This window comes from Coregonus clupeaformis, chromosome 9 (assembly GCF_020615455.1).
Source record: "Coregonus clupeaformis isolate EN_2021a chromosome 9, ASM2061545v1, whole genome shotgun sequence".
Classification (NCBI taxonomy): Eukaryota; Metazoa; Chordata; class Actinopteri; order Salmoniformes; family Salmonidae; genus Coregonus; species Coregonus clupeaformis.
In genome coordinates, this window is record NC_059200.1 from 20,267,699 (window position 1) to 20,293,165 (window position 25,467).

Here is a 25,467-nt window from a genome sequence, read left to right on the forward strand (position 1 = left end):
ACAGGATGACACAGGATGACACAGGACGACAGGACGACAGGACGACACAGGATGACAGAGGACGACAGGACGACACAGGACGACAGGATGACACAGGACGACACAGGACGACAGGACGACAGGACGACACAGGACGACACAGGACGACAGAGGATGACAGGACGACAGGACGACAGGATGACACAGGACGACAGAGGACGACACAGGACGACAGGATGACACAGGACGACAGGACGACACAGGACGACAGGACGACACAGGACGACACAGGACGACACAGGACGACAGGACGACAGGACGACACAGGACGACACAGGATGACAGGACGACACAGGACGACAGGACGACACAGGACGACAGGATGACAGGACGACACAGGACGACACAGGACGACAGGATGACAGGACGACACAGGACGACAGGACGACACAGGACGACAGGATGACAGGACGACACAGGACGACACAGGACGACAGGACGACACAGGACGACACAGGACGACAGGACGACACAGGACCACAGGACCACAGGACCACAGGACGACAGGACCACAGGACGACACAGGACGACAGGATGACACAGGACGACAGGACGACACAGGACGACAGGATGACACAGGACGACAGGACAACAGGACGACAGGACGACAGGACGACAGGATGACACAGGACGACAGGACGACAGGACACAGAGAATAGATTGTCCTAGCCAGGATAAGGAGGGCAGTACAGCATATACATATAATTTATAGAATGGACAGCCCCATTAAGTGTACCCATGGCTTTACCAGTCAAATTGCAGTGTGCTAAACAACTGTCCGTTCTATAGATTATATTCATATTCAGTACAATGCAGTATAAGGGCTCTAGTCACTCTTCTTGCAGCTCTCCGTCTCAGTGTTCTCTGGCTGCTCTTTGGCCTTCTTCTGTGAGGCCTTCCCCCTGTTGTGTGCTGCAGTCTTGGACGGGGACCATGGGGTCTTGGAGGTCTCGGGGACCGCTGCGCCGCTCAAGCTCTCACCGGTGCCCTTCTTAGTGGTCAAGGAGCTATCTGTGGACGGTTTCTTCACTACAGGGGTCTTGGTCTCAGAGGTGAAAATGGTACATGTGGATGGTGATGGCCAGGCAAAGAACGTGCGGTGCACCACAGACTCGATGGGAGCGAAGGGTGAAGAGGAGGAGCCGGTCAGCATCATATTTGTCTGGGGAAAAAAGAAATAGATGGAAGGGTTTTAAGAGAAGGAGAGATAGGGTGGAGTGATGAGAATACACTGATTACAGAATGACTCATAAGGAAGTAGACAGAAGACTTATCAGATGACTTATCAAATGACTTATCAAATGACTTATCAGATTAAATGTAACTTTATTGAGGTGATGGGTGAACTCTAATCTAACAGTTGGGAGCGTTCTGAAAACCTGTGGTTAGATTTATAAGATGTCAAGAGCAGAAGACCTCTCTCAGAGTGAGAGGATTGAGGAGGAATGATGAGATGAATTATGCAAAATTCTACTGCTAGGGGCAATACTAAGTCTAAAGTTGAGTCATATCTAAATATAAGTAAGGTAGGTCATTCAAATAACATGGACTGGATGCTGTGAGACAGTCAACATGGAGAAAGAATGTTGTTTGATTGCCATAAACATTATGTATCGGGAGGTTTCCCAGATCGAGATTGAAGCCATTTCTGGACTAAAAAGTATTTTCAGAGATTCTCCATTGAGCATGCTTTTTGGTCCAGGTGTAGGCCCTATCTATCTTGATCTGGGTCCAGGAAACTGGCCCTATGTCTTTGTAGACGCCCTGCCCTGTGAGTGTTAGGGTTAGGGTTCAGGCTAGGGATAGGGTCAGGGTCAGGGGTTAGGATCAGGGTCAGGTTAGTGACTAACTTTGTTGACAACGGTGAAGACGGTGTACAGCAGCATGAGGTGGTGCTTCTGGATGGGCAGGTACTGGGTCTGCTGCAGGGCAAACAGCACCGCTCCTATCAGGGTGACCTTAGTAGGGCTGCACACAGAGTCAGAGGTTAGAGGTAAGAGGTCAACTCAGAGGTCAGCCAGGACAGTAACCTCATCTTTATGGCTATGAACAGATCACAGCAGGTAGGCACTCAGGATCTCCTCTCTCTCTCTCTCTCTCTCTCTCTCTCTCTCTCTCTCTCTCTCTCTCTCTCTCTCTCTCTCTCTCTCTCTCTCTCTCTCTCTCTCTCTCTCTCTCTCTCTCTCTCTCTCTCTCTCTCTCTCTCTCTCTCTCTCTATAGAGAATAAGGAGACACTACCAGACATGCATCATCACTCATCACAGGGGTTTTAGAGATCAAAGTCAAAAGTCTACATACTCAGCCAGCCAGTAACCGACGTGTCACTCAGTGAATCTCCAATTCCATCATTGGGTTTCTGTGTACAACATCACACAGACCTAGCCTGGTCTCAGATCTGTTTGTGCTGTAAAGCCTACTGCAGGGGTGTAAACTCATTCCAAGGGGGGCCGAGTGTCTGCAGGTTTTTGGTTTTTCCTTTCAATTACGACCTAGACAACCAGGTGAGGGGAGTTCCTTACTAATTAGTGACCTTAATTCATCAATCAAGTACAAGGGTGGATCGAAAACCTGCAGACACTCAGCCCTCCATGGAATGAGTTTGACACGTCATTGTAGCAACAGTCATTGTAGCAACGGTCATCAAAATTGTCAATTTGTTTTTGAAAAAATTCTAATAAACGCAACAGTTGGACAATGGATGAAGATGAAGATGAAGATCCTCCAAACCTTATAACAATTAATGAGTCCAGGGATTTTGGTGGGAATTCAGATATTCAATTTATTGTCAAATGTTTATTTTATAATTTTTTTTATCTTAGATTGCACTCATATCTACATTTTCTAATGGTATCAGGTATTTTGTGTTAAAATAAAGAAAATTATAATGTGCCTAATTTGCATAAATACACTGGGTGTATTTGCATATATTAATACATTAACGTAAAGGGGTGGAATGGGGCTGCAACCACCAAAACCTTGCTCTATCTAGGGGCCTAGGTCTACATGGACTCACCTGTGCTGTCTAGACTGCCTCATTAATTACTGTTGTTGTCACGTTCTGTTGCATAATTACACACGTGTGTCAAATGCGGATTAAAAATCAACATGCTTGGCTCTAGATTTCACCCATTTACATGTAAACATACTTTACATTGTTTGCGAGATCAGACATAATATCACTATAATCCGAGTGTTCATTTTCGGAAGTTGCTTTCATTTCAGGGAATTTCATTTGTAATCATTTCAACTGTATTAAACTATTACTTTTTTCAATTCCACAAAAATTAACACCCATAAAAATAAAGTTATCTTTCTTCTCTTTCTTGTGACGTGTTGAGACCGCATCAAAGGGACGATGGACGGGGCCATGTACCGTCAAATCTTGGGTGAGTTCCCTCATTAAAATTCAAATTAATTTATAACATTTTTGATATGCGTTTCTCTGGATGATTTTGTTGTTATTCTGTCTCTCACTGTTCAAATAAACCTACCATTAAAATTATAGACTGATCATGTCTTTGTCAGTGGGCAAACGTACAAAATCAGCAGGGGATCAAATACTTTTTTCCCTCACTGTATGTACTGTACATACATATGAACAACAACGCTTTGGCCTCTACTTCCAGCTCATACATAGTATATACATTTTATGGACACAGTCAATTTTACAATAATTATATTTTGTTTGTTTTTAATCCTGAACTTCCTCTACCCTCAACCTCTCCGATCATTTTCATGATTTCCATCCGGTTTGCTTCTATATGCCATATCTTTCTAACTGTGCTCTTTCCCAAAAGCTCTCAACCTATAACCTATATACTTATTATGGACACAGTATGCTTTACATTAGTTATCTTGTTGTTATTAGTTGTTGTTAGTTGTTATTTGTCCCATCCTTCAGCTCCATTCAACACCTCCCATCTATCTCTTAACACCATCCATATTGGATTTCTATTTGCCATATATTTTTCAACTGTACTCTGATGTTTCACAAAAGTTCTGAACCCTTCTATTCTCATTGTTTCTACAGATTGTTATTTGAAAATAAACATTTTTGCTATTATATTATTGATTGATTGACTATGACTTTTCAGATCACCCAGTAGTGCTATCTGCAGGGTTAGCTCCAGGTAAACATAGGAGTTAGCTATATACAGCACAAACAGATGTGTGACCAGGTTAACACAGACACTCAACACACTGTTGTATCCTCCTTCTAACTGATCCTACAGTACGAGGCCTCTGAGAGGAGGGGACTTACTAACTGATCCTACAGTACAAGCCCTGGGAGAGCAGGGGACTTACAAACTGATAGATTAATTATTAATGACTAATTATTACACCCTGAAACTGTGTAAAATGTGTTAGAATGTGTGAGTGTAGGACCAGTAAAGACTATGACATTGAGCTACTATTTAGCAATGTGAGTAAGAGTTAGACCAGACAACAAAGGACAAGGAGAACTGTCTACAGACAACTGAGAAACCAAGATAAAGAGGCCTCCCAATTTAGGAAGGAGAGAGACTGTTAGGCTTTTTAAGGAGTATGCAGGATATTGTGAGGACGGCGATAACTAAGGAATGCATGTGTGTGTGTATGTATGTGTGTGTGTATGTATGTGTGTATGCATGTGTGTGTGTGTGTGTGTATTTGTGTGTGTGTGTGTGTGTGTATGTATGTGTGTGTGTGTGTGTATGTGTGTGTGTGTGTGTGAACTGATGGTCAGGAGAGCAGTTTTAAAGTGGAAAACTACAGCCCGCCTAAAGAGGGGAGGGATTTTTGTATGACGTGTGAGTATAAAAGATGGACTCTGAAATTGTGATGGCAGAATTCTCAATGAATAAATCTCTGACTATGCAGACCGGGACTCTGTCCGTTTCTTGATTTTGGGAGACGCACAGAGACACTGAAATAGTTTGTTAAATAATTCACATAACAGCTTGGTCCTTCTGAGCCGGAATCCAATACCTGCCTCTGTCATTCCAGGTAACTCTGAAAACCGTTGACGAGCGAATGATACATTCGTAAATAGAAAGTCCTGCCCTTTGACATTAAGGGTTAAGACAGGCCAGAGGACACCTGATTAATGACAGAGACGTTGACGGAATCCAAACCTACATTGAATCTCAGCTGTAAGGATAAGGTCAGTAGTCTTTATTCATTAATTGGGGCAGTCTGGGATTGCTCAGGGTGGGTCCGTAACGATTCACGATAATAGGCCATTACCAAAATAAACTACCCTGTATTCAGAGAACCTGTAGTAGATTATAGAACAGTAATGTTCAACAAATAATCCGGGATAACTAAATACAGGGAGGGGTGTACACCAGAAGGAATTAAAATAGCATGTGTGAGAAATAGAATATTAGTAAAGTCAAAAGTCACAAACAACTGTAGATTTTGCCGTAACTCTATCCGTTTCATGAAACTGGAGCCTTACAAACTCCGGGTTACCGATGGTGTTAACCAATAATCATGTAAGGTTGTATACATGTGAGACCTAATATTTGTTCAAAAGTCACATCTATGAATAATTCCAGGTGGTTGTATAGAGAACCCATTCCTGTTGTATGGGACTGTCAGGAATTATCAAGATTACATTGTGGGGATAGATTCCTCCGTAGAGTAGGAGATAATTCTGGGGGACTAGTCAACCTGTTGTACCTATACAGGAAGGGGTGATTCCAGGTGTGGTGTGAAACTGTTTTGAATAACTTGTTATATAGAAGAGGTGGCTAAGGGATTTTTAACAGTACCAACCATGGGAGGCAAATCCTCACAAGAGGTCCCAGAATTTACTGGGGACGAGAAACACATGGAAATTAGAGACAAACGAAATGTGTATTATTTACCTAATAAAAAAATAAAAAATAAAAATAAAAAATGGCTTTACTGGGCGACTTGATGTAAATAAACTGGAATCCATGATTAAACAAATGCATGTAAATTGTGGTAATGATCTAAAGAAACAGAAAAGAGAGGAACAGGAGGATTCAGAGCTAAGCTCATGAGGGAGTCAGTATGAGTCAGGAGATGAGAGAGTAGGAGGGGGCCAGTACCCACTGATAGCCTTACCTAATCTATTGGCGGGGAATGAAAGTGGCCCCAGCAACCTTAGATGTATACAGCAATAATAATAATAATATGCCATTTAGCAGACAGGCCATGAACACAGAGGACGTGGCCAGAGCGGTAGAAAGAATGACCCACCCCAAAACAGGAATAGTAAGGATTGGGCTGCCGTTAGAGGGCAGTGGGTTTCAGGGGATGCCCAGAGGGCACTTTTGCCATGGGCCGATCACGGAGAGTATGTTGGGAAAATAACTGAATTGTGTAATAGCCTCAGAGAACATTACCATCGTCATGCAGACTTCTCTAAAGTACATAAGTGTAAACAAGAGAATAGTGAGACTGTCAGCCAGTACTTAGAGAGGGTTAAAGGTGTGTTTAAACGCAAACAGTGGCATACCCGAGCCAGACCAGAGACAGGGGAATGATACGCCCTACCATCAGCAATTACAAATATAGCGTTCCTCAGTGGAATGAGACCAGAGATAAGCAGGACCATTAAAAATACTTTGATAGGGTGGAGAAAAGCACAGCAACACATATTGAGGTTAAAAGGTTTGCAGTTTACCAAGAGCAGATTGGGAGAGACCTTAAGGGAGTGCCAACTCTCGGAGAGATAGTGAGGCCAGAACAAAGGAGCAGTGTCCTGGAAATCACAGTCTGTTTTTTTTTTTTCAGTTCTGCTGGGAGTATATTTGATGATGGGGATTTGTGTTGAATGAGAGGCTAGAGACTTCATAAAATAATAATTGGAATAATAATTATATATTAACTTGCTCACCCAAACGTAGACATATGTCATGGGTGAGACATAATTAATATAATATTGTACAAAGCCAATTTAGGGTTTCCATTAAGGAACGTCAATCACTACATTGGATATTAATACTATGGAGATAAATTCAATATATGCTGGTCAACTACGGAATGTGTTTGGTGTTATTTGTAGCCTACTTAGAAAGGACAGTTACCTATATCTGCTGTATTCTAAACAATGACAGATTGGGGGTTTCATAAGAGGTGGCTATAATTTTAGTCGATAACAGAGGTAATTAGATTTGAGAAATGTTGAAAAGTAATGTTAGATGGAAAGTCAGCAATAGAGGATAGAGATTGTACAGGGTTTCCTGTGTGAAAAAAAAAGTAATAGAAATTGGGTGATGAGAAATGTTGAATTGCATTGTTTAAGCAAGAATGGCATTAAATTCATGCTTTCTAGTTATGTGTATGCAAATATGTTATTCGTTTTTGGTGGTGTGTGGATAGAATTGACTAATGCCAGGATTTAGTAAACGAAGCAGAGAGATGTAGTGAGAGCAGTGGAAGGGATACCCCACCCTAAAACGGGGGTACACCAGTTCAGAAGAGATATGGAAGGGCTGACCGCCAGCTTTAAGCTGAATACAGGGGAACTAGAGAGGGCAGTCAGACAGATAGTGCTAAAGGACTGGGCGGCAGTGAGAGGAAACTGGGTTCCCGGAGATGGGAATGCGCCGGTTCTAGAGTGGGCAGCAGGAGGGGCTTATGGAGATAAATTGGCACAACTCTGTGATAATCTGAGAGAATATTATCACAGACATGCCGACTTCTCCAAAGTCCACGAGTGTAAGCAGGGAGACAGTGAGACTATTAGTCAATACCTAGAGAGACTGAGAGATGTGTTCAATGCAGTGGATTTATTAAACAATAGGTTTATATTTTAAAAACATCAATGCAACAGGTTGCGATGATTAAAATAATAGAAAGGGGTTATAGGTTTATATTAGAAGGTGTAGTGAACTTAATGAAACGTGGTATTATATAGTGTCTTCCAGGATTGATGGAAGTCTCCTATAGCATTATGTTAAGGGGATGCCTGGGATAAAATATAATGTCTTACTTACACGGAGTATGTGATTGTATTGGCTAATGAATGAAATATTACATTTACAGGGGCGACAGGAACAATAGAAGGGGAGACAGATTTTCCTATAGTGTTGATCAAATAATTGATAATGGATAATTTGAGATGAGATAACATGGAGCAGATTTAGGGGTTCAATAATCATTGTGAGATTTAAAGAGGATATGATCTGAAGGGTAATCAATTAAACATAATCATTGTATACTCGAGGAATTTTGAGTGGTTTTATGGATTAGTTATGAGGAATTAGATTGATACAAACGATTATTGATGAGTTAGGACTGGGTATATCTGTATCATGTTTTGTGTGTACTTACCATCTTTAGATTACTGATGATAATTGAAGGTTAACAAAATGAATAATTTATCTTCCAGGAGAAAGAGATTCGCTTATCTAATTGGAATGTTGCCCAGGGATAGGGGGAGCAGTTTAGTGGAGTTAGGCAGTATTTAGGTCGTAAAAGTGAGCTACCAAATTAAGTGGGGCCTGGCTATTTTTGGTTGTTGTTTTTTAATTGGGGTTTTCAAATAAAAAAACAACACACCTAGTATGATGTTTATAAAGCCTTGTTATTTTGATTTTAGGGGGTTTTAAACAGGTCAAAGGTGATAAGTCTTAAAGGAGCACACACAGTGAATTTTATGGAGTTTTTCTGTTTTGACTGAGTTTAGGATATACATGATTTCTTATGAGAATAAATGTCATGAGGACTTAATGAACACTTGGGATAAGTAAAATGTATGAAATATTTAGAATGATGGTAATGTTTAGTATACGATGGGATGGAACAGTTCGTTGAATGATTTCAATTGCCTCTGAACTCTGTTTTGACTTTCTGGTGTTAATTGATCATCCACACTGGTAAATTCTAAAGGCATGAGAGGAAGACTTTAAGATAGTTTATTTTACCAAGTTGATGGTAATTTATAGTACTGTGAAAAGTGTGAAGAAATTTATAATTTGGCAAATAATATATATGATTCTAACCATAAAATAACAGAAAAGAGAGAGAGCTTTCCCTGAATGAGGGATACCTGTTGCTAGTAAATTGTACTAATCTTGGATTACTTTTACGGGATAGAAGTAAGTTGAGGTATTATCAAATGTTGTCAGCAGGGTTAAAACACTTCTCTGGTCCCAGTCAGTTGTCAAAAGAGGAAGTTTCGATAGATAGAGATCTACTGTCACGTACGTTAAGGAACGGGACGGACCAAGGTGCAGCGTGAACGGCGAACATGTTTATTAACTAATAAACACACGAAACAGTAACCAAAACAACAAACTTAACCGTGACGGTCCAAAGGCTAACACACAAGCCTAAACATGAACATAACAAAATCCCACAATGCAGGCAGGAAAACTGGCTGCCTAAGTATGATCCCCAATGAGAGACAACGAGCGACAGCTGCCTCTGATTGGGAACCACACCCGGCCAAACATAGAAATACAAAACCTAGAATATATTCACACCCTGACCAAACTAGCTAGAGTTCTATAGGCCAGGGCGTGACATCTATTTATAGAGAGCTACAGTAGGGCCCCAATTAAGGAAGTTCACAGATGGGTGAAGCAAGGCGCAGTAAATAAGGAAGGAATATGGGTCAAAGACAGCTTACCAATTGTCCCGAAATTACTGTTTAGATATGCTGCAATATTGACACACGGGCAGAGCCATGTGTCAACGGGAGGGATGGATGGTAGAGCAGATTAGACAACACTTTGTTGCATATGGGATTACTAATTATTTTTTTATTTTTTTACTTTTGTTCAAGATGTGTTATCTGTGCTCAAAATAATCACCAGGGCAGACAAAGGGCACCTCGGGGTGAGTATCCTCCGGCTAAGTAACCCTTCCAGCAATTGGAAATTGATTTTATAGAGTTATCACGGAGTGAAGGGAAGAAATTTAGAGTAACCCCAGATAAAGATGGGTTATCTCCCTTTGAGAAAGTGTTTGGAAGACCTTACAGAATGCCACAGTTGGCAGGACCAGAACAGGCAGACATAGAACTAGAGAATACACTAGCAGAACACATGAGAAAATTGTTCATTAACCGTATGTCTAAGAATTTGTGTCCTACAGGAGAATTAAAGGAGAAGGTGATTCATAGTATATAACCTGGAGACTGGGTGTGGATCCAATCGTTGAGGAAAAAGGATTGAAAGCAGTCACGCTGGGAGGGACCATAGCAAGTCCTATTGGTAACTGCCTTCGCTATAAGAATAGCTGAGAGAGCCACTTGGGTCCACGTTACCCACTGCAAAAAGGTAGGCCCACATACTAACACCGTTGAACACACACAGAGTTAAAGAGAAGAACTGAACCACTAGGGTTACCCACTGTAAAAAGGTAGGCCCACATACCAACACTGTTCAACACACACAGAGTTAAAGAGAAGAACTGAACCACTAGGGTTCAGGGGTAAACTCTGTTAACGAAGAAACCCTACCCCGACCTTTCATCACTGTGGGGTGTTTATAGAGGTGTGGGTATGGGGAAGTACCAGGCAGGTGGGTCAGGGACAGGAATGGGATGGCGGTTTTGGGGATTTTGGGGGACTCGGAGCTGCATCATCATGTTAACCATATTATGGATTAATCCAGGTCAACCTAAACAGGGAAATTATGAACAAAATAATACCAAGGCACTGATTCGATCTCGTAGAAATACTGAAACCAAGAAAGACTATTGGGGGAATGATTATTTTAATAGTTAAAGTCAGTTTAGGACAAGATGGGGGATTCAAGATACCATTCGACTTCTCCCATGAAGAGATAGGAGGTTTTGGGGGTTTTGGTAAGAAGGGGGCGTGTACAAGAAAGTTAGGTCCTAGAAGGTATGGTAAATACATTTGCACTGGGGAACGCTCATGTCCTTGGGCAAGGGTGTTTAAACATACCTGGGGAACATACTATGAGAATGGGATGGACGCAGTACACCGATGGGGAATTAAACAAACCCATGATAAATGTAAAACGGAACTGGTGATAACGGTAAAGTCAATTATGCAAGATGACATAGCAAGGAACTATTGGGCCTGTGTTGATGATTTCGGGGCAGATATATGTTTGAGGTTCATTTTTCAGGAGAAATGAATCTTCCACCCCCGAGACAGAACAGCAGGTCGATCTAATGTTATCACCAGAGGTACCAAAAAACTAGTCTAATACCCCTTGGAAGGCCCTCAGAAGGAATCCTAAATAGCACTAAACCACCAAGGGTAGAATATTTCCTCTTGCAGGAAATGAACCAAGGAGAAGTAGAAGGAATTTCAAATGAGAACTTCTGGGTAAGGTGGATGAACTACACAGCTAGGGCGTTGGGTCAAACTAATTGTTATGCCTGTTCAACAGGTAGGTCAACCCTTGTAACTGCACCTATGCCTCAGACCATGTTCTCTTGTGTGATAGATTTGGGATCAAACCAAACCTCACCTAATTGTTCTGATATTAAAATAACCACTCTTAAAAAGGATAATACTAAGGCACCCCAATTCACCATGAACCCCGGAGATTATCGATGTTATAGACACCAAAGTAATGTGAATCACTGATCAAATTGGAGAAGGGTTTACAACAACGTTTTTCTGGTGGGTTACAATTGATAAAAATGTTGACTGGATTAATTACATCTACAAAGGTTTGTTAATTAGACAAGGGATGCAGTGAAGAGAATCTCAGGCCAACTATCCGCCACCTCACTCATGACCTGCAGAATAGTTTGGTTCTCGAAATGCTTTTAGCAGAGAAGGGCGGATTTACAAGATGGTGGGAGGTCATTGTTGTATGTTTATCCCCAACAATACAGCCCCATATGGTACAGTAACTAGAGCACTGGCAGGTCTCACTGCATAAGGTAAAGAATGGGCTGAGAACTGGGGGGTGAATACATCAATGACTGGTTGGTTTGATCAAATGTTTGGTAAATGGAAAACTATTGTTGTAACTATTTTAGGCGCGGCAATCGCGTCTATGGGTATGCTTGTTCTTTGTGGATGTTGTCTTATTCCCTGTGTCCAAGGGTTGGTGAGCAAGGCGTTGGAGCATGCAGTTTCCCAACAGATGGTGAGATACGGCCCAATCCCGGACTCCGACCTAAGGAATGAAGAATATGACCCACCAGGCTTGGTGGTTCAGATAGTTTGAGACTTGATGTTTTCCTAGAAGTATAAATCTCTAGTTTAAAAGTTATTGTAATGATATTTTGTGTATTAAAGTCTTGTTTTAAGTATGATGTACTAGTTAACCGATGTTGCAGGATGTGATGAAGCAAATGTTCTTCACTATAGGCTTAGACTGTTGTTTCCAGATAGTGGGTAAACAGGTTAGGTACCATTGCTAAAGAGTAACGTTACGCTTTTAATCATGGGGTAACCCTGATGAACCTGTATTGAATGAGACAATTTTTAATGTTTTTATATGCAAATCAACTTATATGCTTCAATGTGTGTGATTCATTTCTATAACAACATATATTTTGTGAGTATGTGTGTAATATTTAGTCAAAGGGTGGATTGATAGATTCATTATTAATGACTAATTATTACACCCTGAAACTGTGTGAAATGTGTTAGAATGTGTGAGTGTAGGACCAGTAAAGACTATGACATTGAGCTACTATTTAGCAATGTGAGCAAGAGTTAGACCAGACAACAAAGGACAAGGAGAACTGTCTACAGACAACTGAGAAACCAAGATAAAGGGGCCTCCCAATTTAGGGAGGAGAGAAACTGTTAGGCTTTTTAAGGAGTATACAGGATATTGTGAGGACGGCGATAACTAAGGAATGCATGTGTGTGTGTATGTATGTGTGTGAGTATGTATGTGTGTATGCATGTGTGTGTGTGTGTGTGTATTTGTGTGTGTGTGTATGTATGTGTGTGTGTGTGTGTGTGTGTGTGTATGTGTGTGTGTGTGTGAACTGATGGTCAGGAGAGCAGTTTTAAAGTGGAAAACTACAGCCCGCCTAAAGAGGGGAGGGATTTTTGTATGACGTGTGAGTATAAAAGATGGACTCTGAAATTGTGATGGCAGAATTCTCAATGAATAAATCTCTGACTATGCAGACCGGGACTCTGTCCGTTTCTTGATTTTGGTGGACGCACAGAGACACTTAAATAGTTTGTTAAATAATTCACATAATACAAACTGATCCTACAGTATGAGCTCTGGGAGAGGAGGGGACTTACTAACTGATCCTACAGTATGAGCTCTGGGAGAGGAGGGGACTTACTAACTGATCCTACAGTACGAGCTCTGGGAGAGGAGGGGACTTACTAACTGATCCTACAGTACGAGCTCTGGGAGAGGAGGGGACTTACTAATTGATCATACAGTACGAGCTCTGGGAGAGGAGGGGACTTACTAACTGATCCTACAGTACGAGCTCTGGGAGAGGAGGGGACTTACTAACTGATCATACAGTATGAGCTCTGGGAGAGGAGGGGACTTACTAACTGATCCTACAGTATGAGCTCTGGGAGAGGAGGGGACTTACTAGGTCATCTTGAGAAGCTCATTAGTCTCTGGCTTCCAGACTCCTCTGACCAGCTGTTCAAAATTACTGATCAAACCTCCTCCAGCACCTGAAGAGAAAGAGAGATAGGACTCTGTGTCAATATCCTAGACTGGGATACAGTGCCTTCGGAAAGTATTCAGACACCTAGACTTTTGTTAGGTTACAGCCTTATTCTAAAATTGATAAATCTACACACAATACCCCATAATGACAAAGCAAAAACAGGTTTTTAGACATTCTTGTTAATTTATTTTTATTTTTATAATATCACGGCGATTACAGCCTCGAGGCTTCTTGGGTATGACACTACAAGCTTGGCACACCTGTATTTGGGGAGTTTCTCCCATTCTTCTCTGCAGATCCTCTCAAGCTCTGTCAGGTTGGATGGGGAGTGTTGCTGCACAGCTATTTTCAGGTCTCTCCAGAGATGTTTGATCGGGTTCAAGTCCGGGCTCTGGCTGGGCCACTTAAGGACATTCAGAGACTTGTCCCGAAGCCACTCCTGTGTTGTCTTGGCTGTGTACTTAGGGTTGTTGTCCTGTTGGAAGGTGAAACTTTGCCCAGTCTGAGGTCCTGAGTGCTTTGGAGCAGGTTTTCATTAAGGAGCTCTGCACTTTGCTCCATTCATCTTTGCCTCGATCCTGACTAGTCTCCCAGTCCCTGCCGCTGAAAAACATCCCCACAGCATGATGCTGCCACAACCATGCTTCACCGTAGGGATGGTGCCAGGTTTCCTCCAGATGTGACGCTTGGCATTCAGGCCAGAAAGTTCAATCTTGGTTTCATCAGACCAGAGAATCGTGTTTCTCATGGTCTGAGAGTCTTTAGGTGCCTTTTGGCAAACTCCAAGCAGGCTGTCATGTGCCTTTTACTGAGGAGTGGCTTCCGTCTGGCCACTCTACCATAAAGGCCTGATTGTGGAGTGCTGCAGAGATGGTTGTCCTTCTGGAAGGTTCTCCCATCTCCACAGAGGAACTCTAGAGCTCTGTCAGAGTGACCATCAGGTTCTTGGTCACCTCCCTGCCTCGACACAATCCTGTCTCGGAGCTCTATGAACAATTCCTTCGACCTCATGGCTTGGTTTTTGCTCTGACATGCACTGTCAACTGTGGGACCTTATATAGACAGGTCCCACAACAACACATCTGCCACGCTGATCCGCAACACGGGGGCCCCTCAGGGGTGCGTGCTCAGTCCCCTCCTGTACTCCCAGTTCACCCATGACTGCATGGCCAAGCACGACTCCAACACCATCATTAAGTTTGCCGATGACACAACAGTGGTAGGCCTGATCACTGACAACGATGAGACAGCCTATAGGGAGGAGGTCAGAGACCTGGCCGTGTGGTGCCAGGATAACAACCTCTCCCTCAATGTGATCAAGACAAAGGGGATGATTGTGGACTACAGGAAAAGGAGGACTGAGCACGCCCCCATTCTCATCGACAGGGCTGTAGTGGAGCAGGTTGAGAGCTTCAAGTTCCTTGGTGTCCACATCGCCAACAAACTTTCACGGTCCAAACACACCAAGACAGTCGTGAAGAGGGCACGACAAAGCCTATTCCCCCTCAGGAGCCTGAAAAGATTTGGCATGGGTCCTCAGATCCTCAAAAAGTTCTACAGCTGCACCATCCTGACTGGTTGCATCACCGCCTGGCAACTGCTCGGCCTCCGACCGCAAGGCACTACAGAGGGTAGTGCAAACGGCCCAGTACATAACTGGGGCCAAGCTTCCTGCCATCCAGGACCTCTATATCAGGCGGTGTCAGAGGAAGGCCCTAAAAATGTCCAAAGATTCCAGCCATAGACTGTTCTCTCTGCTACCGCACGGCAAGTGGTACCGGAGTGCCAAGTCTAGGTCCAAAAGGCTTCTTAACAGCTTCTACCCCCAAGCCATAAGACTCCTGAACAGCTAATCAAACGGCTACCCGGACTATTTGCATTGTTCTTCCCAACCCCCCTCCCCCTCTTTTTACGCTGCTGCTACTCTCTGTTTATTATCTATGCATAGTCCCTTTACCTCTACCTACATGTACATATTACCTAAATTACCTAGACTAACCTGTATATAGCCTCGCTACTGTTATTTTACTGTTGCTCTTAATTATTTGTTATTTTTCTATTTTTCTTATTTTCTTATTTTTTACTTATCAATTTTTTACTTAACACTTATTTTTCTTAAAACGGCATTGTTGGTTAAGGGCTTGTAAGTAAGCATTTCATTGTAAGGTCTACACCTGTTGTATTCGGCGCATGTGACAAATACAATTTGATTTGATTTGATTTGTGTCCCTTTCCCAATCAATTTAATTTACCACAGGTGGACTCCAATCAAGTTGTAGAAACATCTCAAGGATGATCAATGGAAACAGGATGCACCTGAGCTCAATTTTGAGTCTCATAGCAAAGGGTCTGAATACTTATCTAAATAAGGTATTTCTGTTTTTTATTTTTAATAAATTTGCAAAAATGTCTAAAAACCTGTTTTCGCATTGTCATTATGGGGTATTGTGTGTAGATTGCTGAGTATTTTTTATTTATTTAATCCATTTTAGAATAAGGCTGTAACGTAACAAAATATGGAAAAACTCAAGGGGTCTGAATCCTTTCCGAATGCACTGTAGTAGCTTTATAGCCTGCTCCCAGACCTGTTTGTGCTGTCTGGCTCCTACGGTCTGTTTGGCATAACAAGGCGTTTTCTATACAGCACAAACAGATCTGGGACCAGGCTAGTAGCCTAATAGTCTTTAGGTCCAATAAATCCTCAAAGAAGTCAAATCAGAAAGCTCTATTTCTTTGTGGATGCAATGTGTAAGGGCTGCTGGGCTGCTTGCTATTCAAAGCACAGAGCTGAACAGCGAAACTATAATTTTCAGGATCACAATTAGTGTCAAACCAACCTCATGTTATTTAGAAGCATTCGTAAGGACCAAAGGTCAGGGCATTAATAACCACAATAGTAATGGGTTTAATATCCATTACATTCCTGAAACTTGTCTTACGAATGACTACCAACAGGGCTTTTATTCCAAATTGATTTATAAACAATTTATATTGAATGTGTGAGAAAGAGTTTATGTCTGTGTACCGCATCTGGGCATATTTTTCGACATGCTTGTCAGTGAGCAGCACACAAACAGTGGTACCAGTAATGTAGTGATAAGAAATAGGTGGGTAAACTCTGACCGTCGGTCGCAGTGAAAAAGGTAACGCTCCCTATGCTTTCAATGCATTTTTCCGCAAAAGGTGGGTAAACTGTTTTTACTTGTGTTTACCCTGAACTACACCACTGAGTGGTACCCTAGAGTAGCGCATTGTGGTCAGAGATTGTCAGAATCTGTATGATTGTGTGTATTGCATTCACAACACATACACTACATGGCAAAAGTATGTGGACACCTGCTCGTCGAACATCTCATTCCAAAATCATGGGCATTAATATGGAGTTGGTCCCCTCTTTGCTGGTATAACAGCCTCCACTCTTATGGGAAGGCTTTCCACTAGATGTTGGAACATTGTGGCGGGGACTTGCTTCCATTCAGCCACAAGAACATTAGTGAGGTCGGGCACTGATATTGGGCATTCCAATTAATCCCAAAGGTTTTCGATGGGGTTGAGGTCAGGGCTCTGTGCAGGCCAGTCAAGTTCTTCACACCGATCTCGAAAAACGATTTCTGTATGGATCTCGCTTTGTGCACGGGGGCATTGTCATACTGAAACAGGAAAGGGCCTTCCCCAAACTGTTGCCACAAAGCACAGAATCATATAGAATGTCATTGTATGCTGTAGCGTTAACATTTCCTTTCAATGGAACTAAGGGGCCTAGCCCGAACCATGGAAAACAGCCCCAGACCATTATTCCTCCTCCACCATTATTCCTCCTCCACCTCCTTTACAGTTGGCACTATGCATTCAGGCAGGTAGCGTTCTCCTGGCATCCGCCAAACCCAGATTCGTCCGTTGGACTGCCAGATGGTGAAGTGTGATTCATCAATCCAGAGAACATGTTTCCACTGCTCCAGAGTCCAATGGCAGTAAGCATTACACCACTCCAGCCGACGCTTGGTATTACGCATGGTGATCTTAGGCTTGTGTGCAGCTGCTCGGCCATGGAAACCCATTTCATGAAGCTCCAGAATAACCATTTTTGTGCTGACGTTGCTTCCAGAGGCAGTTTGGAACTCGGTAGTGAGTGTTGCAACCGAGGACAGGTGATTTTTACGAGCTACGCGCTTCAGCACTCGGCGGTCCCATTCTGTGAGCTTGTGTGGCCTACCACTTTGCGGCTGAGCCGTTGTTACTCCTAGACGTTTCCACTTCACAATAACAGAACTGACAGTTGACCGGGGAAGCTCTAGCAGGGCAGACATTTTACGAACTGACTTCTTGGAAAGTTGGCATCCTATGACGGTGCCACATTGAAAGTCACTGAGCTCTTCAGTACGGGCCATTCTACTGCCAATGTTTGTTTATGGAGATTGCTTGGCTGTGTGCTCGATTTTATACACCTGTCAGCAACTGGTGTGGCTGAAATAGCCGAATCGACTAACTTGAAGAGGTGTACACATACGTTTGGCCATTGTGTCAGTACACAACAAACAAAGGTACTTACCTTAAAAACAAATGATACTATACCATGAAGAGAGACTTTGTCTGTATATGTATATATACTAAACAGTGATATTCCTACCTTCAGCCCATCCTATAGCGATCATCACCAGCAGTCCATCCTTGTACTTGCTGTGTGCCTGAGCCACCCCCCCCAGGACCTTCCATGTGCGGGTCACCTCCTTCATACCCGTCAGCACCAGACGCAGAGGGAAGAGGACAATACAGGAGTACACCACATCCTGGGGGCAGTAGAACACCAGGTACCTAGAACACATTTCCCCCCCCAGTGTTTTTATGAATATTGCTAAGCAACAACAGAATAAACTGAAATTTAATTACATACATTCTAATTATATTTCTCAACTCCTAATATTGAGCAAATTACACTAATTGGAGCCAATTACACCCACTGGAGTATCTGAAATAGGCTTTGAAAAAGCACCTGCTAATAGGCTACCAGTGCAGCATGTGCCGCTGGCTGCTGGTTAGCATTCTTGACTTGGACATTCATTTTTGCCAACACATGGCTAACCTTTGTTTAACCAGCTAAACAGCTGCTCTTAGTGAAAATGTGTTTGGAGTTACCTTTCTAGCTAATAGGCTATGTTAGAGTTTACGCTTCCTCTTCCAATTACACTGAACAAAAATATAAACGCAACATGTAAAGTGTTGGTCCCATGTTTCATGAGCTGAAACAAAAAATCCCAGACATTTTCCATACGCACAAAAAGCGTATTTCTCTCAAATTTTGTGCACACATTTCTTTACATCCTTGTTAGTGAGCCTTTCTCCTTTGCCAATATAATCGATCCACCTGAGAGGCGTGGCATATCAAGAAGCTGATTAAACAGCATGATCATTACACCGGTGCACCGTCTGCTGGGAACAATAAAAGGCCACTTGAAAATGTCCAGTTTTGTCACACAACACAATGACAAAGTTTTGAGGGAGCGTGCAATTGGCATGCTGACTGCAGGAATGTCCACCAGAGCTGTTGCCAGAGAATTGCATGTTAATTTCTCTACCTTGCCAGCCCAGGAGCTCCACATCTGGCTTCTTCACCTGTGGGACCCCTTCTCAGTCATGTTATTTCTATTGACTGATTTCCTTATATGAACTGTAACTCAGTAAAATCTTTGAAATAGTTGCATGTTGCGTTTATATTTTTGTTCAGTATATAATGTGAGGAGGTAAGAATAATGAAATACTATCTACCAAATCTATTATTTTGAAAATGTTGATTACTGATGATAAGACAAGACGTGAAAGAAAAGGGTTGGCTAACATATGTTGGGACCGCCTGGGTCGCCGGTTTGCCTGGGCGGGGGACCCTGGGAAAGAATATACAGTCAGGAAGTAGTAAGCTGAATAAATATAATATCCACGTCCCACTGGAGAACAAACCAATCCTTCAGTGCCTGAGAAATACTACATGGCTGACAGAGTTACAATGTGTGCAGCATAACACTGTTCTTGTTCTTCCGTATGTCATTATCATGGGGGATTGGGAAAGCAAACACAGATTTTAGCAAACACTAATGATTCTGTGGGGTTTTGTGTTTTCTCTATGATGTACATTGACTGGCTTGATCTTGTGTGTTTCTATGATACAGTGACATGTTATGCGACCCAGTTATAATTCATCTTCACAGGCTGGAGCATGGCTAATGGCTGACTAATTGGCTAATTGTCCATTCCTCTGTGTGGTCATTTGCCCGCTCATTAGCATATTCTGTCACGCTAGCACATAGTCATAATCATCCAATGTGGGTGCTATCAAAATCAGAGGAGGCTGGTGGGAGGAGCTACAGGAGGACAGGCTCATTGTGGTCCTCTGTAGCTCAGCTGGTAGAGCACGGCGCTTGTAACGCCAAGGTAGTGGGTTCAATCCCCGGGACCACCCATACACAAAAAAAAATGTATGCACGCATGACTGTAAGTCGCTTTGGATAAAAGCGTCTGCTAAATGGCATATTATTATATTATTATTGTAATGGCTGGAATGGAATCAATGGAATGGTATCAAACACATCAAACAAATGGAAGCCACGTTTGACTCCATTCCATTGATTCCATTCCAGCCATTACAATGAGCCCATCCTCCAATAGCTCCTTCCACCAGCCTCCACTGATCAAATTATATCCCTAATATGGCTACCACTTAGTTGTATTTTATTAGAGATCCCCATTAGCTGCTCCCAAGGCAGCAGCTACTCTACCATTTATACAGTATAAAGCAAAAGGTAACCAGAACCTGACAAACACAGGTTGTTAAATATCAATCTCTCCTTTTCCAAGTCTGCTGTCCTCACTTGCTTCAAGATGTCCACCATTGTTCCTGTAGCCAAGAAAGCAAAGGTAACTGAACTAAATTACTATCGCCCCATAGCACTCACTTCTGTCATAATGAAGTGCTTTGAGACACTAGTTAAGGATCATATCACCTCTACCTTACCTGTCATCCTAGACCGACTTCAATTTGCGTACCGCCCCAATAGATCCACAGACAATGCAATCGCCATCGCACTGCACACTGCCCTGTCCTATCTGGACAAGAGGAATACCTATGTCAGAATGCTGCTCATTGACAATAGTTCAGCCTTCAACACCATAGAACCCTCCAAGCTCATCATTAAGCTCAGGGCCCTGGGTCTGAACCCCGCCCTGTGCAACTGGGTCCTGGACTTCCTAACGGGCCGCCCACCAGGGTGGTGAAGGTTTGCAGACGACACAACAGTAGTAGGCCTCATTACCAACAATGACGAGACAGCCTACAGGGAGGAGGTGAGGGCCCTGGCAGAGTGGTGCCAGGAAAATAACCTCTCCCTCATCATCAACACAACGAAGGAACTGATCGTGGACTTCAGGAGACAGCAGAGGGAGCACGCCCCATCCACATCGACGGGGCCGCAGTGGAGAAGGTGTAAAGCTTCAAGTTCCTCGGCGTACATATCACTGACAATCTGAAATGGTCCACCCACATAGACAGTGTGGTGAAAAAGGCGCAATAGCAACAGCGCCTCTTCAACCTCAGGAGCCTGAAGAAATTCAGTTTGGTCCCTCACAAACTTTTACAGATGCACCATTGAGAGCATCCTGTCGGGCTGTATCACCGCCTTGTATGGCAGCTGCACCGCCCGCAACCGCAGGGCTCTCCAGAGGGCGGTGCGGTCTGCCCAACGCATCACCGGGGGCACACTGCCTGCCCTCCAGGACATCTACAGCACCCGATGTCACAGGAAGGCCAAAAAGATCATCAAGGACATCAACCACCAGAGCCACAGCCTGGTCAGTACAAGTGCATCAAAGCTGGGACCGAGAGACTGAAAAACAGCTTCTATCTCAAGGCCATCAGACTGTTTAATAGCCATCACTAGCCGGCCTCCTCCCAGTACCCTGCCCTGAACTTAGTCACTGTCACTAGCCGGCTACCACCTGGTTACTCAACTCTGCACCTTAGAGGCTGCTGCCCTATGTACATAGCCATGGAATCACTGGTCACTTTAATAATGGAGCACTGGTCACTTTAATAGTGTTTACATACTGTTTTACTCATTTCATATGTATATAGTGTATTCTAGTCAATGCCATCCTATTCAACTATTGCTGTATATTATACTATTCTATCCTACATATTCTACAGATATACTAAATATTATATCCACATACTGTCTGTCCATAATGTCTATACATCCCATCACATATATATGTATTTATACTCCGGTCTCATTGCTCGTCCTAATATTTATATATTACTTAATTCCATTATTTTACTTTTATATCTGTGTATATTGTTAAGAATTGTTAGATATTACTGCACTGCTGGAGCTAGGAACACAAGCATTTCGCTATACCCCGCAATAACATCTGCTTAATATGTGTATGCGAACAATAACATTTGATTAGACTTGAAATACATGTTGCCTTTCAGCCCATCAGAGGGCACTAAAACACTGTGGTATTGAAGAGGAAGCATGGATGAAGGTGGATGTTTTTTAATGGGTGCTCTTTTACTCAGTCACACTCTGATACATCTGAAATACTATCTACCGAATCTATTATTATATAATCTACAGTTCCCCCAATTATTTCCCCCCAAAATATCATTTTTCAATCACCTGTTTATCCGGAGTGTGAGAGCCTCATCAGTGGTGTAAAGTACTTAAGTAAAAATACTTTAAAGTACTACTTAAGTCGTTTTTGGGGGGTATCTGTATTTTACTTTACTTTTATATATTTGCCAGCTTTTACTTTTACTTCACTATATTTAAATACACTTCACTACATTCCTGAAGAAAATAATGTACTTTTTACTCCACACATTTTCCATGACACCCAAAAGTACTCGTTACATTACCCTGACACCTAAAAGTACTTGTTACATTTCCCTGACACCCAAAAGTAATCGTTACATTTTTCCTGACACCGAAAAGTCCTCTTTACATTTCCCTGACACCCAAAAGTACTCGTTACATTTACCCTGACACCCAAAAGTAGTCATTACATTTTGACAGGAAAATTGTCAAATTCACGTATTTATGAAGAGAACATCCATGGTCGTAACTACTGCCTCTGATCTGGCGGACTCACTAAACACAAATGCTTTGTTTGTAAATTATGTCTGAGTGTTGGAGTGTGCCCCTGGCTATCTGAAGAACAAAATATATACAGTTCAAGTCGGAAGTTTACATACACCTTAGCCAAATACATCAGTTTTTCACAATTCCTGACATTTAATCTTAGTAACAATTCCCTGTCTTAGGTCAGTTAGGATCACCACTTTATTTGAAGAATGTGAAATGTCAGAATAATAGTAGAGAGAACGATTTATTTCAGCTTTTATTTATTTCATCACATTCCCAGTGGGTTAGAAGTTTACATACACTCAATTAGTATTTGGTAGCATTGCCTTTAAATTGTTTAACTTGGGTCAAACGTTTCGGGTAGCCTTCCACAAGCTTCCCACAATAAGTTGGGTGAATTTTGGCCCATTCCTCCTGACAGAGCTGGTGTAACTGAGTCAGGTTTGTAGGCCTCCTTGCTCACACACACTTTCTATCTAATCTATAGGATTGAGGTCAGGGCTTTGTGATGGCCACTCCAATACCTTGACTTTGTTGTCCTTAAGCCATTTTGCCACAACTTTGGGAAGTATGCTTGGGGTCATTGTCCATTTGGAAGACCCATTTGCGACCAAGCTTTAACTTCCTGACTGATGTCTTGAGATGTTGCTTCAATATATCCACATAATTGTCCTTCCTCATGATGCCATCAATTTTGTGAAGTGCACCAGTCCCTCCTGCAGCAAAGCACCCCCACAGCATGATGCTGCCACCTCCGTGCTTCATGGTTGGGATGGTGTTCTTCGGCTTGCAAGCAACACCCTTTTTCCTCCAAACATAATGATGGTCATTATGGCCAAACAGTTCTATTTTTGTTTCATCAGACCAGAGGACATTTCTCCAAAAAGTACGATCTTTGTCCCCATGTGCAGTTGCATACTGTAGTCTGGCTTTTTTATGGTGGTTTTGGAGCAGTGGCTTCTACCTTGCTGAGCGGCCTTTCAGGTTATGTCGATATAGGACTTGTTTTACTGTGGATATAGATACTTTTGTACCTGTTTCCTCCAGCATCTTTACAAGGTCCTTTGCTGTTGTTCTGGGATTGATTTGCACTTTTCGCACCAAAGTATGTTCATCTCTAGGAGACAGAACGCGTCTCCTTCCTGAGCGGTATTACGGCTGCGTGGTCCCATGGTGTTTATACTTGCGTACTATTGTTTGTACAGATGAACGTGGTACCTTCAGTCGTTTGGAAATTGCTCCCAAGGATGAACCAGACTTGTGGAGGTCTACAATTTTGTTTCTGAGGTCTTGGATGATTTCTTTTGATTTTCCCATGATGACAAGCAAAGAGTTTGAAGGTAGGCCTTGAAATACATCCACAGGTACACCTCCAATTGACTCAAACGATGTCAGTTAGCCTATCAAAAGCTTCTAAAGCCATGACATCATTTTCTGGAATTTTCCAAGCTGTTTAAAGGCACAGTCAATTTAGTGTATGTAAACTTCTGACCCACTGGAATTATGATACAGTGAATTATAAGTGAAATAATCTGTCTGTAAACAATTGTTGGAAAAATTACTTGTGTCATGCACAAAGTAGATGTCCTAACCGACTTGCCAAAACTATAGTTTGTTAACAAGAAATTTGTGGAGTGGTTGAAAAACAAGTTTTAATGACTCCAACCTAAGTGTATGTGAACTTCCGACTTCAACTGTATACAGTACCAGTCAAAAGTTTGGACACCTACTGATTCAAGGGGTTTTCTTTATTTTTACTATTTTCTACATTGTAGAATAATAGTGAAGACATCAAAACTATGAAATAACACACATGAAATCATGTAGTAACCAAAAAAGTGTTCACCAAATCAAAATATATTTTATATTTGAGATTCTTCAAATAGCCACCCTTTGCCTTGATGACAGCTTTGCATACTCTTGGCATTCTCTCAACCAACTTCACCTGGAATGCTTTTCCAACAGTCTTGAAGGAGTTCCCACATATGCTGAGCACTTGTTGGCTGCTTTTCCTTCACTCTGCCGTCCGACTCATGCCAAACCATATCAATTGGGTTGAGGTCGGGGGATTGTGGAGGCTAGGTCATCTGATGCAGCACTCCCATCACTCTCCTTCTTGATAAAATAGCCTTTGCATAGCCTGGAGGTGTGTTGGGTCATTGTCCTGTTGAAAAACAAATGATAGTCCCACTAAGCCCAAACCAGATGGGATGGCGTATCGCTGCAGAATGCTGTGGTAGCCATGCTGGTTAAGTGTGCCTTGAATTCTAAATAAATCACAGACAGTGTCACCAGTAAAGCACCACCACACCATAACACCTCCTCCTCCATGCTTTACGGTGGGAAATAAACATGCGGAGATCATCCGTTCACCCACACTGCGTCTCACAAAACACGGCGTTTGGAACCATAAATCTCAAATTTGGACTCCAGACCAAAGGACACATTTCCACCGGTCTAATGTCCATTGCTCGTGTTTCTTGGCCCAAGCAGGTCTCTTCTTATTGATGTCCTTTAGTTGTGGTTTCTTTGCAGCAATTCGACCATGAAGGCCTGATTCACACAGTCCCCTCTGAACAGTTGATGTTGAGATGTGTCTGTGACTTGAACTCTGTGAAGCATTTATTTGGGCTGCAATTTCTGAGGCTGGTAAATCTAATGAACTTATCCTCTGCAGCAGAGGTAACTCTGGGTCTTCCATTCCAGTGGCGGTCCTCATGAGAGCCAGTTTCATCATAGCGC

General features: G+C 42.6%; 1 protein-coding gene across 1 annotated transcript in view; it reads right to left on the reverse strand.

Moving 5' to 3' along the window:
• Positions 1 to 626: 626 nt before the first annotated feature.
• LOC121573437 (trimeric intracellular cation channel type B) overlaps positions 627 to 25,467 on the reverse strand; it is a 47,491-nt gene continuing 22,650 nt past the window's right edge. Inside the window, exons 3-6 of the mRNA XM_041885440.2 lie at positions 18,222 to 18,406; positions 13,511 to 13,598; positions 1,890 to 2,007; positions 627 to 1,201 (exon numbers count right to left, since the gene is read on the reverse strand). Coding sequence (XP_041741374.1) covers positions 866 to 1,201; positions 1,890 to 2,007; positions 13,511 to 13,598; positions 18,222 to 18,406 — 727 coding nt within the window. The 3' untranslated portion in view covers positions 627 to 865. The remainder of the gene's footprint in view (positions 1,202 to 1,889; positions 2,008 to 13,510; positions 13,599 to 18,221; positions 18,407 to 25,467) is intronic.